This window comes from Equus asinus, chromosome 11, assembly GCF_041296235.1.
Source record: "Equus asinus isolate D_3611 breed Donkey chromosome 11, EquAss-T2T_v2, whole genome shotgun sequence".
NCBI lineage: Eukaryota > Metazoa > Chordata > Mammalia > Perissodactyla > Equidae > Equus > Equus asinus.
In genome coordinates this window covers 31311477-31330630 of record NC_091800.1, presented here as the reverse complement: position 1 = coordinate 31330630, position 19154 = coordinate 31311477, and the positions used below count along the sequence as shown (strand labels likewise).

The 19154-nt window shown below is 41.1% G+C and overlaps 1 protein-coding gene across 3 annotated transcripts in view; it reads left to right on the top strand.

Annotated features, from left to right (window-relative positions):
• Positions 1-14052: 14052 nt before the first annotated feature.
• DNAJC15 (DnaJ heat shock protein family (Hsp40) member C15) overlaps positions 14053-19154 on the top strand; it is an 85696-nt gene continuing 80594 nt past the window's right edge. Inside the window, exon 1 of one of the 3 annotated variants that reach the window (XM_070480836.1) lies at positions 14053-14228. In XM_070480836.1, coding sequence (XP_070336937.1) covers positions 14124-14228 — 105 coding nt within the window. In that variant the 5' untranslated portion in view covers positions 14053-14123. The remainder of the gene's footprint in view (positions 14229-19154) is intronic. The other 2 variants (XM_014838857.3, XM_070480835.1) reach the window with 2 other exon arrangements.

The following is a 19154-nucleotide window of genomic DNA, read 5'->3' as shown; positions in this document are numbered from 1 at the left end:
CTTCAACGTATCTCTTTGGAGGAAACAATTCAACCCAAGACAGGGTTTTAAAAATTTTTTGCTGAACCATTGTAGTGTAAATTGTACACAGATAGCCTCACTACTCCTAAACACTTCAGTGTGCATTTCCTAAAAATAAAGACACTCTTCTACATAACCATAGTATACCTATAAAAATTAAGAAATTAACATTGATACATATTACCATCGAAGGCACAACTTCCATCTGATTTTGCCAGTTGTTCCAAAATTCATTCATAACAAAAAATCCCAAACAAACAAAAAGCAAACTTCTTCCCTTTTGCCCCTTTTTCTTCATGATCCAGGATCCATTCTAGGACCACTTAGTTGTTGCGTTTCTGATCACTTTCAAGTTGGAACTGTTCCCAATTTTTCCCTGTCTCTAATGACCTTGACATTTTTGAAGAGTACAGGCCAGTAACTTTGCAGAGTGCTCTTTGCAAAAGTTTATCTGATGTTTCCTCAAGATTCAAATAAAGCTATGCATCTGGGCAGGAATACCACAGGAGCGATGCTCTGTTTTTCTCAGTGCATCGTACTGGGAAACATGATGGCAGTTTGTCCCATTATTGGCAATACTGACTATTATCACTTGTTAAGATGGTACATGCTGGGTTCTCTACTGTATAGTTAATGAATAATTGATAAGCAATTGATATGCAATTTGTGGGGAGATACTTTGAGACTATATAACTGTCCTGTTCCTCATCAAATTTTTACCCACTGGTTTTAGCATCCATTGATATTTTTTGCCTGAATCATTTCTGGTCACAAAATAGTAATTTCTAACTCCAACATTCCTTCAACATTTACTAGCTGACATTTTGCTTAAAGGAAGAGCTTTCCCTTTTACCTTATGTATTCATTTACACAAATAAGACTCATGGATATTTATTTTATTCAGCAAGTTATAATCCATTACTATCATTATTTATTTTGTTTGTCACACTTGGTGAGTGAGAGCCCCTTCATGCTGGTGCCTTTATCCTTTTGACATGTCCCCATCATACTTTGAGCAATTCCTTACTTTCTGCTACAATGAGACGTTCCAGGCTTACCTTGTACTTTTCCTGCTTCAGCCATTGAATGATCCATTTCTCCAAAGAGCTTTGTTTCCTTTCAGTGATGACTGGTATTTAAAAACCAACATTGAGTGCAAAGTATGCTCATTTTTACTCAGGTGTCATTGCTTCTAGTCTCTTTCAGAAGACATACATGGGAAAAATATACATATATCTCTGTTTCCGTATCTATCCATACAGATATCTATGAACCCATTGATAAATAGATGGTATTGTTAAAATAAATTTCTAGGCCCAAGATGGAGCCACTCCTGCCCAGGGTGCCAGGGCAGGAAACTGAAACTTAGATAACTTTTGTGTCCCTGTAAATGCTCTGCTCGACCAGAAACACAGTATATCTGGTAAGCCAGTCCCCACATGCCAAGCCAACTCTGGGCTCTGTACTTATTTCCCTGTTCTTCTCACTCCAAAAAAAAGGTTGATTATGTGGCCCCAGTCAATCAGATATTCTTTATTTTTCTCTTCCTTGATCTTTATGTTTTATCCTATAAAACCTTCCTGCTTTCCACCCCATTTTGCGGTTCTCCAGATGGAGACTGTCAGCTTCATGAAGTGTTAAAATTTGTTTGTATCACCTAAATTGTCTTCTTTAATCATTTTTTAACTTAGAAAGGTTTCTAAAGGTAGCTTCCCTAAGATTCTTGTCTCTCGTTTATTTAATCAAACATTAATGTAAATACTGCTGTAAAGGATTTTGAAGATATAATTACAGCCCTAAATCATTTGAACTTAGGTTAAGATTATTCAGGTAAGCCTGGCCTGTTCAGGTGAGTCTTTTAAAAGCAGAGAGTTTTCTCAAGCTGGTAGCAGAAGGGAAGTCAGAGATGTGAAGCACAAGAAGGTTGGACATGCTATTTCCATCTTTTTTTTTTTTTTAAAGATTGGCACCTGGGCTAACAACTGTTGCCAATCTTTTTTTTTTTTTTTTTCCTGCTTTATTTCCCCAAACGCCCCCTGTACACAGTTGTATATCTTAGTTGCATGTCCTTCTAGTTGTGGGATGTGGGACACCGCCTCAACGTGGCCTGATGAGCAGTGCCATGTCCACGACCAGGATCCGAACCCTGGGCTGCCACAGCGGAGCGCGCGAACTTAACCACTCAGCCACGGAGCCGGCCCCTACTATTTCCATCTTGAGGGTGTTGAGGCAATATTTTGAAGGATGGAAGTGGCCTCAAGTGGCTGAAGATGGCGCTGGCTGACAGCCAGAAAGAAAACAGGGACCTCAGTCCTACAACTGCAAGGAACTAAGTTCTGCCAACAACCTGAATGAAGCAGATTCTCTCCCAGAGCCTCCAGATAAGAGCCCAGCCTGATGATACCTTGATTTTGGTCTTGTAATACCCTGAGCATAGAACCCAGCTGAGCCCCTTTGGATTTCCGACCTACAGAACTATGAGCTAATAAATGGATGTTTTTCAAGCTACTAAGTTTGTGGTAATTTGTTACAGCAGCAATAAAAACTAATACAGACAGACATTGATATAAATATAAAACTGAGTTTACACTAATTCTGATCAAATATCACAGGGTTTTTCTAATCTTTCCTTTTTCGTATTTGTACCTTCAAAAATTAATAATCTGATTCCCCTTATCTTCAAGATATTTACATATTGGCTCAGCCTCTCATATATAACGAGCCTCTTCACTGTGTGGGTCATCTCTCCTCACCTTGGCCCCACAGCACACAAGGGTGCACTGGTTGAGTTCCCACCACCCCTGACCCCATCACGTATAGTAAACCTCACTGGTTGAGATAACCCCTAAACTGAGACCTCACCATCCATGGTGGCCATGCCTGCCAAGTTACCCCTGTCTTATTGCCTTCCTCCCACCCTACTCTAGAGGAATTATGTTTAAGTACATTTTATTCTTTAGCATCATTTTAGAGACTAATTCTTCTGTCTTAAAAAAAATGGTGTGTATGTACCACTTCCTACTCTAACAATGTTATTGCTGCCATCAATGTGAAACAGCACTTTACTGGGTACTACTGTACTCATTGTTATGTTAGACATTCTGAAGCAATTCTAGATGAGGAATTCTGGATGAGGAATGTGATGCCTGCTTTCAGACCACCATCTTATGATATAGTAAGGATGGAAGAATTACAACTCTAAATTGATAGCTGAACTTCTACTTTGCCTAACATTCTTCTTAAAAATATGATAGCTCTCTCATCCAGTTTTGAGATTTTTTTTTTTTTTTTTTTTTTTTTTACAAACAGCCCATATGTTTACTAGTATAAAGGAAAAAAACACTCTTGTGTGTTTCTCCTTTACTACTCACATAGAACACTTCTAACACTTCTGGTCACCAGACGTGTGTGTGTGTGTGTGTGTGTGCGCATGGTTTCCCCACACCAAACAATTCTGCAAAACCAGTGAGGTGTTGTAGGGGAGCAAAATTTGCCACCCCAAAATGTGTCTCTTTGGCATGAGGATTATTTTAAGCTGGTTATTTTTAAGGAACAGAAAGACGTTTTTTTTAAGAAACAGAATTCAGGAAGTTTTGCTTTTTACCTCCCCCTTAACTGCCTAAGATAATTTAGATAAAGAGCTTGTTCCAGGATGAAAAGCTATCATCAGAGATCTCTATAAAGAATTTGAGCTAGGTGTGGTAGACTGGGGGAAACTTAGCAAGGCCTGTTTGATAAAGTCTTCTCTGTGTCCCATTGTCTCTGCAGAGCATGGCAAATATTTGTTTACCAAACATTTACTTTTCCCATCTTCCATTCCTCTCCTTTTTTCATCCCAGATCCTTAGCCCCCTTCCCCTTAGCTCAGGACTGCATATAAGCCTCAAGTGGCTGAATGTTTGGGAATCTCATATCTTTGGGGTTCCCATAAGCATAGAATTTAGTTTGATAGTGACAAATAAAAATGGCAAGCAATAGGATATTGGAGTATATGAGGAAGCCATTTGGTGTAAACCTAATTCGGCCTGACCTTGTCTTTCCAAAAGGGCCTGACCTGACCGTGGACGTTGAGCATGCATTGTATATCTGCTTTAGATATTCCCTATGGCAAGAACAAAGGCCCTTGAGATAAAGGTGCAACTTCTCTCCCCCTCCCAATGTTGGCATTTCCTTAAGGATTAAGCATCTTTCCTTAGGCTAGGAACTGATTGCTGCTCTCACCTGTGACCACCCAGCTCGAGACAATAGACTTGCTCCCTGTTATGCATGCTGAGATAGCAGACCCACTACCTGCTGTGTCCATCAAACCCTGTGCCGGCAGGGCAATTTTGTGACTATTGTGAGAGGGACATTTCAATCATATGTGAAACACCCTCTTTGAGGGTATATAACCACCCTGTATACCCCCACTTCTTTGGAGTGCTCTGTTCCTTTGTGGAAAGACTCTCCCAGGCCTTGGTCCTCAGATTTTAGCTCAGAATAAACTCTCCCAAATTTTCATTTATAGATTGGTTATGGATTATTTTCATCGACAGTAGTCTCTTGTTAATCTGTCTCCTGTCAATTTAATTTTTAGACCAGCCAGAACTTGAAAAGATAGAGGAGAAATTTTTCCTTCCCAACAGTGTCCTACAATTTAATTCAATTTTGACGCTACCTGGAGACAGCATCAGATCTCATAGGTTAAGGGCTGAGCCTCACAAGCCTACATGCCCATGTCCCACTTCAGATGCCAATTGCAAGTCCAGGTTGTTACCTGTCCTTCTGACAGCTTGGCTATAAATAAGGAGTTCCTACAACCCCCTCCTCAGGTTTGATTTACTAGAGTGACCGACAGAACTCAGAGAAATATTTACTTATGTCTGTCAGTTGATTATAAAGGATACAGATGAACAGCCAGATGAAGAGGTACATAGGGTGAGATCCAGAAGAGTTTCAAGTGCAGGTGCTCCTGTCCCCTTGAACTGGGGTGTGCCACCGTCTCAGCATGTGGATGAATTCACCAACCTGGAAGCTCATCAAATGTCCTTGCTCAAAGTTTTTATAGAGCTTAATCTACAGCTTCCCCCTTCTCATTCCCAGAGGTTGGCAGGTGGAGCTGAAAGTTCCAACTTTTTAATCACTAGGTCTTTCTGATGACTAGCCCCATCCTAAGGCTATCTAGGGGTCCCACCCTATGTCACCTTATTAGCATAAACTCAGATGTGCTCCAAAGCAGCCCTTTATGGGACCCAGCCTGGTGGCATAGTGGTTAAGGTGGCAGGCTCCCCTTCAGGGCTGGGGTTTGCAGGTTCAGATCCTAGGCACGGACCTACACCTGTTCATTGAGCCATGCTGTAGGAGCACCCCATATACAAAGTAGAGGAAGACTGGCACAGATGTTAGCTCAGGGACCATCTTCCTCACACAGACACACACAAAAGCAGCTCCTTATGAATTACAAAAGACATTCCTATCACTCAGGAAATTCTAGGGGTTTTAAGACCTCTGTGACAGGAACCAGGGACAAAGACCAAATATATTTCTCATTATACGACAATTAAAAATGCATCTTCCCCACATTTCTCCCCCTTTTCGGACAAAGAGAGAAAAGGGAGGGGCTGGATTTGGAAAAATATAAGACACAATAAATTTTAGTTATAATAGACAGGTAATACACAGAACTTGTTTTGCTGTCTAGTAAAAAAAGACCTCCTCTCTCAACTATAAATTTGGCTGAGAGACAAGGACAAAATAATTATATATTCACCTCAGTCTTTCAATAAAGGCAGAAAGAGCTTTCCATTTCAAATTTGTTTTGTTTTGTACCACATGTGGGTTAATTAGATAAAACCATGTCATATGCCAGATTCAATCAGCCTGAAAATAATCAGAAAACCGGGTTTGGCATTGTTTATGCTGTTTTGGCTCAGATAAACAAAAGCACAAAATGTAAATTGGCTCGGGAAAATAACATATGAGTACTGGTGCCAGATTTTCTTTCATGGGATTATCTCTAGCTGGCACCTGAGCAGCAGATGCTGCTCTGGGTGACCATTAGACAAATCTACATCATGTAGATTCCTGTTTCCCACGATTAGACAGTGGACACCTCCGTGAAAGGCACTTATTTTACTGCCTTTGACATAGGCCAGAACCAGCTTTCCAGCTATTTGCAGTCAGCCAACAGAAAATACATGTTGAAGTTGAAAAAATGAAAACACGTTTTTGCTTGGCTTATCCCCTAGTGTTTTCCTTTAGGTCATTTCTTTGTTTTCAAAATCTCCAGTAAGATTAGAAATACAGTCCTGAAACCACTCCTCAGCTGTATTTCCATGTTGTAGGTAATTCAACGAATACCATTTGTTGGGGGAAGAATGCAGAGCATTTCACTGTCTTCCTACTTAAGTTCCAAGTATGAACGTCTTTTTTCCTGAGGAAGATTAGCCCTAAGCTAACATCTGTTGCCAATCCTCCTCTTTTTTTTTGCTTGAGGAGGATTAGCCCTGAGCTAACATCTGTGCCAATCTTCCTTCACTTTATATGTGGGTCGTTGTCACAGCATGGCTGATAAATGATGTAGGTCCACACCCAGGATCCAAACCTGTGGACCAGGGCTGCTGAAGCAGAGCACACTGAATCTAACCACTACGTCAAGGGGCTGGCCCCTCAAGGCATGGACATTTTAGCGAATATCCAAGCAAGCACAGAGTGAAAAATAGTTATTTTAAAAACCAAATTATCTGATGGGTAATAAAATCCAAATTAGCTAGTTTTCTCTTTGTGCTATGTAAACCGTCTGATATCAATACACAGAGAAATAGAAATATACATTGCTCTCCTTATACTTTTTTAAAAGAATATTTTCTAGAATGTGGGATGGGTGGTGCTCACTATCTCCCTAGTACGGATGAAACTCCTCTATTCAGGCCACCAGTGACCACCTACTGGCTGAATTCAATGGGCACATTTTATCCTTATCTTACTTGATGTTTCTGTAGGTATCTGGCTTTTCTCCTTATTTCATCGTTTTTGAAATTTTCTTGGTTTCCACGACCCCATTCTCTCCTCACTCTATCTTTTCTACCTCTCTGGCTTCTTATTTGTAGTTTCCTTTTTTTTTCTTTCCACTGTCCACTTTTTGAGTCTTGGTGTGCACAGAGTCCAATCCTCCCTTTTCTTATTCTGTATCTTTTTCCTGGTTCAGTAGTTGCCCAGGGCAGAAATCTAAGAATCACCTTAGATTTTTCCCTTTTCCTCATCCCTCCTATCTGCTCAATCTCAAGTCTTCTTTTTCTTTATTATTATTTATTTTTTTTCCCTTTTTCTCCCCAAAGCCCCCCGGTACATAGTTGTATATTCTTCGTTGTGGGTCCTTCTAGTTGTGGCATGTAGGACGCTGCCTCAGCGTGGTTTGATGAGCAGTGTCATGTCTGCGCCCAGGAGTCGAACCAACGAAACACTGGCCGCCTGCAGCGGAGCACATGAACTTAACCACTCGGCCACGGGGCCAGCCCCTCAAGTCTTCTTGATGCTATCTCTTTACCATCTAGTTCACCCCTCGGATCAGTAAGAAAGCTTTGGTCACAAACACAGAAAATCCAACTAAAACTTGGCTTGAAAATAAGGTGATGGTTTCTTCAACAAGTTAATGGCATGAAAAAATGGGGAAAAGAGGTTTTTGTGATTCAATGAGACTAACGTGACTAAGCATCAACTGCTATGTGTGGTCTTTGTTTGGATCCTGATGTGAATAAACCAGCTATTTGAAAGTTTCCTGTAACAATCAGGGAAATCTGGATATGGACTAGATATTAGATGACAAAAAAGGTTATCAATAATTTTTATTAGGTGTTACAATGGAGTGATATGTTAGAAAATGTCGATATTTAGCAGGAACAAATTCTGAAATACTCATAGTGAAATAACATGATATCTTGATTTGCTTTAAAATACTTCATCAAAAAAGGAAAACAGATGAAGAATTGCGGCAGAGTCTTGACAATTGTTGAATATGGATTTTGGAGATATAAGGGCTCATTATACTATTCTTTCTACTTTTTAAATGCTTAAATACAAAATTAAAGAGAAATTAAAGAATTTTTACTTCACAACTAAAAAGTTCAGAGATAGGACAAACTTAAAGTGAAGCTTGATATAGTACCTAAGCAATATCATTAATGACTCAGTTTCTTTTCAGTCTCCTGGTGGCTTTCAATGGTGTCGGCTTGATCCTAAGGTCACCTCTTCTAAAGGTAGGAGAATCATATATCCAGGTCTGTCAGGACAGTCCCACTATATCTGTTGTCCTAAGACAATTATTTATAGTGCTATCTTTCATTCAAACGTGACCTAGTTTTGGATGATAAATTAGTCACCCTAGCTCATGGTTGTCAAACGATTGCCAACCACAATTAGGGCTCCACGATTCTCTGTTCATGTCCAGCTGAACACAGAGGAAGCTGCTTTCCCAGAAGCCCCCAGCAAACCTTTCCTATAATCCCAATGTTCCAGGAAGGCTATGTGCCCATCAGTGAAACAACCCCCATGGCTAGAGTGATGGGAGGTGTGGAGGAATGGTCTTGGCCATGCCAAGATATGTCTCTTTGGCATGAGGATTATTTGAGGCTGATTGCTTTTGATAAACTGGGACAGGGAAGGAGGTTCTGAGGGGTGGAACTTGCTTGCCCTTTGTTAGGAGACATTTACATTGTAAAGGAAATCTCTATCTGTAAAGGTGCCTCCCTCTCTGTACCAGGAAGAAGAAAGGGGATGACCTTCTCTCTAGAAACTCTTAATCAATGCCAAAGGCAAGGACTTAAATCTGCATTTGTTTGTTGTGCTTGTCTGGTGGCCTCCTGTAACTGACTTCCCGCACCCCCAACATCCTCCTTTGTCTTTTAGCTGGATATGATGTTTGGGGTGGTGGTTTTGGCCATTTTGGCGGGTTGCTCGGCTTGCCCAGGCCTCTCCCATGTGTGCATTGACGGGTAAAGATGGCAAGCAGTTGGCTGTGTTGGAGTACATGAGGAAGCCATTTGGGGTAAACCTAATTCGGCCTGACCTTGTCTTTCCAAAAGGGCCTGGCCGTGGCCTTTGAGCTTGCATTGTATATTTGCTTTAGATATTTCCTATGGCAAGAACAAAGGCCCTTGAGATAAAGCTGCAACTTCTCTCCCCCTCCCAATGTTGGCATTTCTTTAAGAATTAAGCATCTTTCCTTAGGCTAGGAACTGATTGCTGCTCTCACCTGTGACCACCCAGCTCGAGACAATAGACTTGCTCCCTGCTATGTATGCTGAGATAGCAGACCCACTACCTGCTGTGTCCATCAAGCCCTGTGCCGACAGGGCAATCTGGTGACTATTGTGGGAGGGACGTTTCAATCATATGTGAAACACCCTGTTTGGGGATATATAACCACTCTGTGCACCCCACTTCTTCGGTGCCCTTTCTTCCTTTGGGAAGAAAGGCCTTGGGCCATGGTCCTCATGAAGCTTTGTTTAATTTTCTCCTGTTATTCTGCCTCATGTGAATTTAATTCGTTCTCTGGCCAGACGAACCCAGAGAAGGTAGAGGAAATGTCTTTTCCCCTACAGAGGCATTGGTTGGCTTATTTCAGTCAGGGCCCACCCTGAGAGTAGGGGACAGAGTCCGTCCCTGGGTCTTTGTTGGGTGTGGCCAGGAGGGGAATGTGAAGAGGAAACCAATAAAGGTCACTACACCCCTTCTTGCCATTTCCCTACCACTGCCCTATGTAGGCCTCAACATCTCTTACTCAGACTATTGCAATAACTTTCTTGTTGATCTCCCTCCTTTAGTTTTCGCCCATCAATCCCACATCACACCAGAATGATCTTCCTAGCATGTAGATCTGATGACGTCACTACTACATTTGACAATTTTTTGATGTCTTGCCTTCACCTATAAGATAAATTCTAAATGCCTTTGCTTATTAAATTAATTATTTAAAACAAAAAGCTGTTCAATATTTGGCCTTTGTCTGCTTATCTGTCTACCTTATCCATCTTCATCCTCTTCTTCAGACCTTAAGCTTTAGCAAAACTGAATTACTTGAAGTACTGTTCATATATAATGCTCATGTAACCCTGAGCCCATTTAGAGCCAGTTTGAACAGACCTCCATCTCTGATCAACAAAAATGATTAAAGATTGTCTTTCAGAAAAACTGCAAAGTCACACTGCCAGGGCATGCACAAAAGGAGAAATCTGGACCTGAAATGACCTCACAACCAAAGATCCTCCCTCCACAGAACCCAAGGACTAGGACGTGACAGGAACTTGAAAGCCAGACTCTTATCAGAAGCGAGGGGTCCCACATTCAGGAAGATCCAGTGTTAAAATTCTTTCTCCACCACTTGCAAAATGTTTAGAACACCATCATAAATGTTTGGAACCCTATCATAAATGTTTAGAACCCTATCATATATACTTGAAGCCCATCAATCAAAACCTGTCCTACCAGCGTTTCCACGTGCCACCCTGTTCTCCCTAACCTCTTAAATTTGGTCCCAAATCATGAATCGGAGAGACAAAGCCGAGGGCACATGCCCCCTGTCTCCCTGGAGATCTATCCCACAGAATAAAAAGCTGATTTCTTCCCTCAAAGTCTGGTGCCATAATTAATTGGTTTGTTTATGCTTATGGGGCAGAGAACCCTAATTTTGGGTGGCAAGACTTACTCACACCTTGTTCCCCCAAACCTGCTTCATTCTTATCAATCCAGCAAGTTTGAATTCATCCTTCCACAGTCAACTTGAGGGCTATCTTCTCTGACTCCTTCCCTGGTCTTTCCAGGCCCCTTCTCCTTTATGCACACTGCACTTTGTCATATAGTAGAGTCCTTTCTTCTGACCAGACCAGGGCAGTAATTGGTGGGTTAATTGAAAAATGACTTAAATTTGGGATCATCATAATAATGATACACACTTTAAACACTATGTTTCTAATATCACTTATAAATCACTGTTTCTCCAACTTTTTATTCATTATCTCCCCTACAGAATTTTTTTAGACTTTTTTCCTAACAACATACTTCCCCCACCCCCACTACCATGAAATTTTAATACCACAGCAGACACACACAGTATCTATTCTATGTACTCTATGTACATCCGCAGGGCAAAGGCCTTTTACTTGGGTGTGTATCCTTTGATTCAGTTCTGCCTCAAATTTCTTCCACACTGATAATCCCTCCTCTATGATTCCTAATTTGGGCTTGTTTAAAATGAGGGAGGAACACAACATTTTAAAAGCAAACTGAATGGAGAATCATACTCAGTTTTTATGATCTCTTCCCATGCCTACCATTTGACAACATTTTTTTTTTGGTAACTTGCTTTTATCAAGTCTTTCCAAAGCATTTAATTCCATTTTCGTAAAAACAATTCTTCCTCACAACATACACTTAAACTTCATCACTATGTAATGTCTAATCAAGTTTTATCATTTCAAAGACAACACAATCTCTTCAGGATCAAACACAACTGTTGGGGTGTGGTCAGTGAGAAGAAAATATATAAGGAAACAAATAGGTGAAAGAGGTAATATAAAGAAAATAGTAACTAACACTTTTTTAGAACTTACTAGGTATCAAGTACTGTTCTAAAAACTCTACAGAAGTCAACTCGTTTAATCCTTACAAGGGAGGTACCGTTATTATCTCCAACTTTACTGAAGAGGAAACTGAAGCACACAGAGGTTGATTTTTTTTTTCCCTAACAATCTTTTTAAACAACAAATGTTTAAAACAGTTTTTACTGAGATGTTTCTAAAATATATTACTAATGTCTGCCATTCTGTTACAAAGTATATTGAACATAACGTAATCTGTCTCTGAAGTGGTATAACTAATAAGAATAGGCCGATGAAAATTTAATGTGGCTTCCCTTTCGGGTTTCACCAAAAGCATTCTTCTTCATTCTCAGGGAATTCAGAGAATTGAGTCTAGCTCAGTAAGGAAGAGGTCCTTGTCGAGAGAAAGTGAGGACTTAATTGCTCATTTCCATCTTTTCTTTGCTGCTAAGGGTGACCTTAGCAAAGAACCAAAGGCTGAGAACTGAGTAGTCTGTGTGGAAGGTTTTTCTTCAAAACTGGCTACTCCTGTAGGAGTAGATGCAGGAGACAGCCATGAAATGGAGGTCAAGTCTACAAGCAGCCAGCAATCTGCTCTCAATAGGTTGGGGTGTCTGAGCTGAGGCAGAACACTGCTGAGCCCACCTCCCCTCCACCTTGCTATCCTCTTCTCAGCCTGGTTCTCCTCTCTCCCCTTTTCCTGACTTCTGCTCTAGAAGCTTCCCTTCTGTTCTTGAGCAGGGGCAGTAGCTGCCCTAAGAGGAGCTGCAGCTGCCCTGGATCTTGTTCCAATTGCCCATTTGCTCCAGGCCAGCAACCTATGACTGTGAGGGCCCAGCTGCTAGGGTATACTGTAACCCTCCCGTAGACTGTGAACTCCAAGGAATCAGAGATCTTGTTTGTTTACTTGATGCTGTAGGCCAGTGCCTAGTACAGTGCCTGATACCTAACAGGTGCACAATAAATATTTATTGAATAAATGAATAGATGGATGAATAAATGAATGACTTGTAAGCTCCAATCCAATTCATTTGCTTAGTTCACTGTGTCCTTGATAGTTGTGGATCAGTCTAATGAAAATTAATTTCTGTAATAAGACCATATCTTTGAAGAGTCTCTGAGTGTTTTTTCACCCAGTTCCACATGCCACCTTTTTAATTTCTTTGCATTACGTTTCCTCCTGAAATTTTCAGCTCTCCTCTTCTTCCATCTAAAAAAGTCTCACCCATTCTTTACTGGCCATCTCAACAGCTAAGCCTCCAGCAGACCTTCTCAGAAGACCTGGGTTACGAGTGGCCATTCCCTCCCATAAATGCCAATAGCTCTCTGGTGGTGACTCTTTTCATAAATGCATGGCACAAATTACTTCTATATCCTTTTTGATTTTTCATTTTATACTTATAACTTTCCTCAGTTAGAATGTTGGACAAATGTTACTCCCTTTCCACAGATAAGGAGAGATTTGGAGAGGCTTATGGGCATAGTCAGGGACATAAGCCTAGAAGAAAACAGAATACAGACTAGAACTCAAATCTCTTCCATCCTCTTAGTCCAGTTCTCTTTACACCGTATGCGCTCATGTTCTGGCATGTATCGTTATCACTCTGAGTCAGTGTTATTTTCCCTACTAGATTGTAAATTCCTCCAGGCCCTAACCTCTTGGGCTTGCTAACAGTATTAACTAAATGAATAAGTTAATAGACCCTCAAAACTTTTAATTCAGGAACAGGAAAAAAAAAAAAGAATTCTCTTCTTGTAAGTTTTTTGCAATGGGTAGTATAAAGGGCAAAAGAGCTGCCAAGTTGGTACAGGAGTTGGAAAACACTATACAGGCTTCATTTGTTGGTTAACTTTTGCTCCAAAAGGCTTGACTTAAACATTAATAAAGTGGGTCTTTCTATATCCAAATCAGCACAAAATCATTTGTGGGTAATGACATTTATTTACCTGCTTAGAAGTTTCTTCTTTTTTAACTTCTTCTTAAATATGGCCATTCATGGAGGGTTGTAAACAAATTGCCTCTGGTACTGCTGTCATAGATGGGAAAATCGTGGCCTTAAACAGAAGTATAATCAGTAGTTGGGGGTGGAAAGAAAGGTCCGGTGTGGGTCAGGGACCTTCAGACTCTTTAGGTCTCTCCTGGCCTGGCAGCTCATGAGACCAACATTAGACCTTAGGGCTTAAACCCAGGCCCTTGGTTACTATGGGGAGGCGGCAGGTTCCACCACGCACCGCCCCAGGACACCCAGTGTTGGCTTTGGGCACGAGAATCTGAAAAGAACAAAAAAGCCCCCTAAGGCCAACGGGCCTCGGCTCAAAATCTGGCCCTTTGCTTCGATGGGACAAGTAGCGATGGGACAAGTAGCCCGAGCTTGGGTAAGAACGCCATCTCCTGCGGTCCCGCCCTCCACCCGCTCAGCGGGCGCGACGTCGACCAAGCCCGCGAAGAAACCCGCCCTAACTAGTTTGTCCCTGCGGCCTTCTCGTAGGCGCGGCCGCGGCGCAGCGCGTCGCCCCCTGCCGCATTGCCATGGCTGCCCGTGGTGGCGTCGCCTCTGCCGGCGAGGGGCTGCGCTACGCCGAGTACTCGCCGCCCTCGACCAGGCGACCGGACGCGGACATCGACCAGGGACTGGTGAGTCCTGTCGGCGGCTCCCGCCCCTGTCCGGCTCCCCGCCGTCGGGGCCTGCCCGCTAGCGCCCCCCGGATCCCGTCCTCGTCCCTGCCCCTGGACCCACTTTCCCCTTGGACCTTGGCGCCCTCGGCGTTCATAACCGTCTGTGTCCCATTCGTTCAGCGGAGACTCTGCTCGGTGCCAGGCGTTGATGGTGAGGCGTGTTTAGAGTCTCTGCCCCCTCAAGGAGCTTCCAGTCTCGTAGGGGACAGAGACCAGAAAACAGTTGCAGATACAGGATGATAAGTGCTGTAGGATGGATTCCCCTATCACATAGGAGGGGACGCCAGTCGTCTACCGGGGGCAGTGGGTGAGGTCAGGGGGGCTTCTTAGAGAAAGCGATGGTTAAAACTAAAATCTGAATAATGAGTAGCAGTTAGCTCAGCGAAGAGGAAAAAGTGTTTTGTTTCAGGCACCAGTAGTCGTATCTACAAAGTCATAGGCCAGAGAAACAGGACCCAGTTGGAACTTTCAAGTGGTTTATTCAGACTGAAATGTAGAACTGGGAAAAGGAACTGTCCAATAGAAACGTAATGCGAGCCACATGTGTGTTTTTAAGTTTTCTGTAGCCATATTATAAAAGTAAAAAGAAAATAGGTGGGTTTACCTTTAACAGTGTGTTTTTATTTAACACAATACATCCACAGTAATATTTCAACATGTAATCAATGTAAAAATTATTCATGAGATGTTTTACATTCTTTTTTTTGTACTAAGTCTTCGAAATCCAGAGTATATTTTACACTAGCAGGACATCTCAATTCGGACTAGCCACATTTCAGGTGCTCAGTAGCTACATGTGGCTTGTGGCTACCTTGTTGATCAGTGCAGTTCCTGGAGGTAAATGGGGGCTAGAATATATGAAGCATCTGGTAAACCACGTGGAAGAGTTGGGATATCCTGAGGCCTGGGGTACTGTCTTGATGAGTTGTAAACAGAGGAGTGATAGGTTGGGCTATTGTAAAGTTCTCTCAGGGTGTGCGTGAGAAGAGTGGATTAGATGGAGAAAGTCTGGAAACATAGCTGTTTCATCCCTTATCCACACCACATTCCATGTCATTTTCCAGCATTTTTCTAAGTTTCCTAAGAGCATAGACTCTGGGTCTTTCCTTCTAGTAGGCACTCCCTTGCTAAGACTCAGTTATCGTTACTTAATTAACTAATAAATTTCTGGAGCAAACAGTCAGATGGGCTTGCCTGGGAAGGTTTCAGGAAACAGATGTGCTTTCATTCAACAGACATTTCTTGAGCACTGCTAGGTGACAGGTACCATCCTAGGACCTTGGCATAAGTAAGTGAACAAAACAAAGGTTTGAAGTGGCAGACTCTTTGAGCTCCTACTGTGTCTGATTTATTCCTTACCACAACCCTTTGAGGAAGGTTTTTAAAATTCTCTCTTAAGAAATGAGACGGAGACTCAGAAAGTGGTAGTTGCTTACCCAGGATCATTCTCCTAATAAATGGCAGACCTAGAAGTCCAAATCCTACACTCTTTCGACTATGACTTGCTGACTCCTTAGAAATAAGGCTCTCTGAATGGAGTGTTCAGTCTGTGGTGTAGACTGGATAAGATACTAGGTTAGGTAGAAGGAATCTCTTTATGGAGAGTTGTAAAAATCTCAGTAATGGACTGATTTGCAAGGCAGCTGGGAGCTCTGTGGTATTTTTAAGATAGAAGTAGTATTGGTGATTTTTACATCTGGAGGACTTTTATTAGGAAGAGAGAGTGTATGGAATCCGAGATATCAGTTAGATGACATCTTTAGTAGTCTAGGCACATGAGGGCTGAAATATAGGCCAGTGATTCTCAACTTGTCCAGCCTGGTGCACCGTATTTATAACAAATATTTTGTAAAGTCTTTTGTAATATTCTGAAATGAAATTTGTTGGCAATGAAATCTACTCATAAACATAATTTTTAAAAATCAATAGCACACTCTAAGTGAAACACAGAGGTGAAATAAGTATTTTATTAGAAAATAACATGTCTACCATGTAAATATGTAAGTGCTCAGGCATGACTACATTAGAAGATATGAAGTAATCAGTTGCTGGCACATGGAAACAGTACGGAGAATCACTGTGAATGTGACAGCTACAATTTCAGATTGATTTCAGATGTAGTATATTGGCAGTTTAAGTACCGTAAGGACCATTGTCATCAACAAACTGATTTTTTCTCAAATTGTGAACAATTTTGAACAAAACAAAGTGGAATCTTTCCTCATTTTACATGGTAGTTACACTTCTGGAAAATTCAGTCTACACTGAAACAGTGCAAAAATGATATGTTTTGTATATAATAAAGAGCTAGACTAAGATGATCATAAACAGGCTTTTTACCCACTTAATGTCCAGTAGAATCTTTTAAAATCTTGAGGCGTGCAGACAGTTCGTTGTTGTGCAGAGTTGTCTCGAGTTGTCTCATACATTTTAGGACCCATAGTCCTCCATCCACCAAATACCCTTCCTCCTACCCAGATTATTGTGACAACCAAAAAGGTCCTCATAAATTTATATCAAAATGTCTCTAAGGGCCTGTTCTGATTCTCTGGGGAATTATTGGTCCAGGCAATGACCAGTGATGAGGGAGAAGATAAGAGTTGATAATAACAACTTTGGGGAACTTGGAAGTACTGAAAGTGATGGGAAGGTGACAAAGGGTAAGTGTTAGGAAAGAATAAATGACCTGGATGTGTGAAATATGCAGTAGTCTTATTGAACATAGTAGAAAATAAAATCTTTGTCAAGGAGTTGAAGAAAAAATGTTCCATGCCATTTTTTTTAAATGATGCAATTTATTTTAAAGTTTTTGAAATATATTTCTGCAGTTGTAGATGTTGAATAACTCTTTTTCTCAGGTAAGCTTCCCTTTAGGGACTAAGAATTAATGTTCTTTAGCCTATTTAGAAGATGAAAAAGATAACATAAGTAAAAATAACTGAGTAGTACTTTGAATAAAATAGTGTCTTACAATTAATTGTTGAATAATCAGAGGTCATGGTCAAACTTTGCTGTAGTACAGCTGGTTCTCAGTGAAAAGTAGAAAAGAAACTTTAAAGTTAAGAAAAGAATATTATCAATTTTTAAAGCAATATAAGCAAAACTCGATTTGTATGAAGTGGTAGCCTTTTAGTTTCCAGTATTTTCCTGGAAAGTGTAACTCCTAGTGTTGTTAGGATAATGTAACATGTAGGAAAATTAGCCACATGGATGGTTTGGTATAAGCAAACGTGACACGTGAAAACAAAAACCTATCAAACATGTAAATTATCAAATACTTACTCGTTACCAAAAACAAAAGAGACCATTTCTACTGTTTTTTGAATTGCAGTTTGATTTAAAATGTTTACCTTGAAGCATCCCTTTGAAGAAACACATGGGTCACATATTGTATATCCATATTTTTGGCTTTAACTTTGATTCTTTCCTCACTGTTCTTCTTCTTCTACTACTTCTTTTTTTTCCTTTTTTGAGGAAGATTGGCCCTGAGCTAACATCTGTTGCTAATCTTCCTCTTTCTTTGCTTGAGGAAGATTGTCACTGAGCTAACTTCTGTGCCATCTTCCTTTATTTTGTGTGGGATGCTGCCACAGCATGGCTTGAGGAATGGTGCTAGGTCCATGCTGGGGATCCAAACCCGTGAACCCTGGGCCACTGAGGTGGAGCACACGAACTTAACCACTACACCCCTGTGCTGGCTCCCCTCACTGTTCTTTAGACCATAAGAGGAGGCTGAAATGTAAGCTCTGTGGTCAAGGACTTTGTTGTTTGTGTATTTCCAGCGTTTATAATGGTGGTATATGTGGTAAGCATTCCAAAACAAAATAGTTGTTCCAAAAATAAATGTTATTCTAGGATGTGAAGGAATGTAAAGAACTGTTCTATCGGTGAACAGCATTAGTAAGAATTTCCATTTGTCTGCCAATGAATCCTGCAAAGAAAAGTACAAAATTCGGTTTATCTGAAGTGACACTCATTGTATCCTTTCCCCACACATGCTGGTTCTCCTCTCTCCCCCATCTTGAATAATACCGTGATCAACTCCACTTTCTCTTTTACCTCCAACATTCAGTCCATCAGTCACTTATTCTGCTCTCTGTAATTTCTTCCTCTCTCCCTTCCCACTGCTGTTCCGTTAGCCTTAATCATCTCGCCCCTGGCCGATTGTAATAGCCTTTAAAACAGGTCTCTTTGCTTTTGGTACTTTACCCTTTTAAACTTCACACTGCTATCAGTTATTTTTCTATACACACTCAATTATGGTGCTATCCTTTTTTATAAATTTACCATGGTCCAAACTTTCTTTAGGATGGTATACAGGACTCTTCATGAACTGACCCCCAAATGACTCATGCAGCCCCGTTTTCCATCCCCTGCGCTGCGCTGCGCTGCACTGCCCTGTGACTCTGACTCTGCTTCCTGCACTTTGCTCCTCTGTCTGGAATTCTTTGGCAAACTATTCATTTTTTCAGACCCAGCTTACTGATGTCAAGCTTTGCCTGACCTGAGTTTCCTTTCCTTAGTAAAATAAAGTTGTTTCACCCCGTGTACTTTCTTAGAAAGTCATGCAGTTTTTTATTGAAGTGTTTCTTACAATGTATCAAGATTCTTTATATTTGTGTAAGCACTTAGGTTGTGAAGAGTTCAGGGCAAGAACTTTATATGCCTCTGTTACTGGCATTATAATTGACACTTGGTAGTCATTTAATTGTTTGTTAAATGAACAGCTGTTAACTTGTATTACTGTTGAGTGACTTAATAAATAACCCTGGGTGTTGGTTCTAACATATTGATACCCATGTTTTTCCGTAGGGTTTCTCCTTTATGTTAGCCCCTACGGGAGAACGTGAATCTGTGTCTCTTGCTCACTAGTCTTTCCCCAGA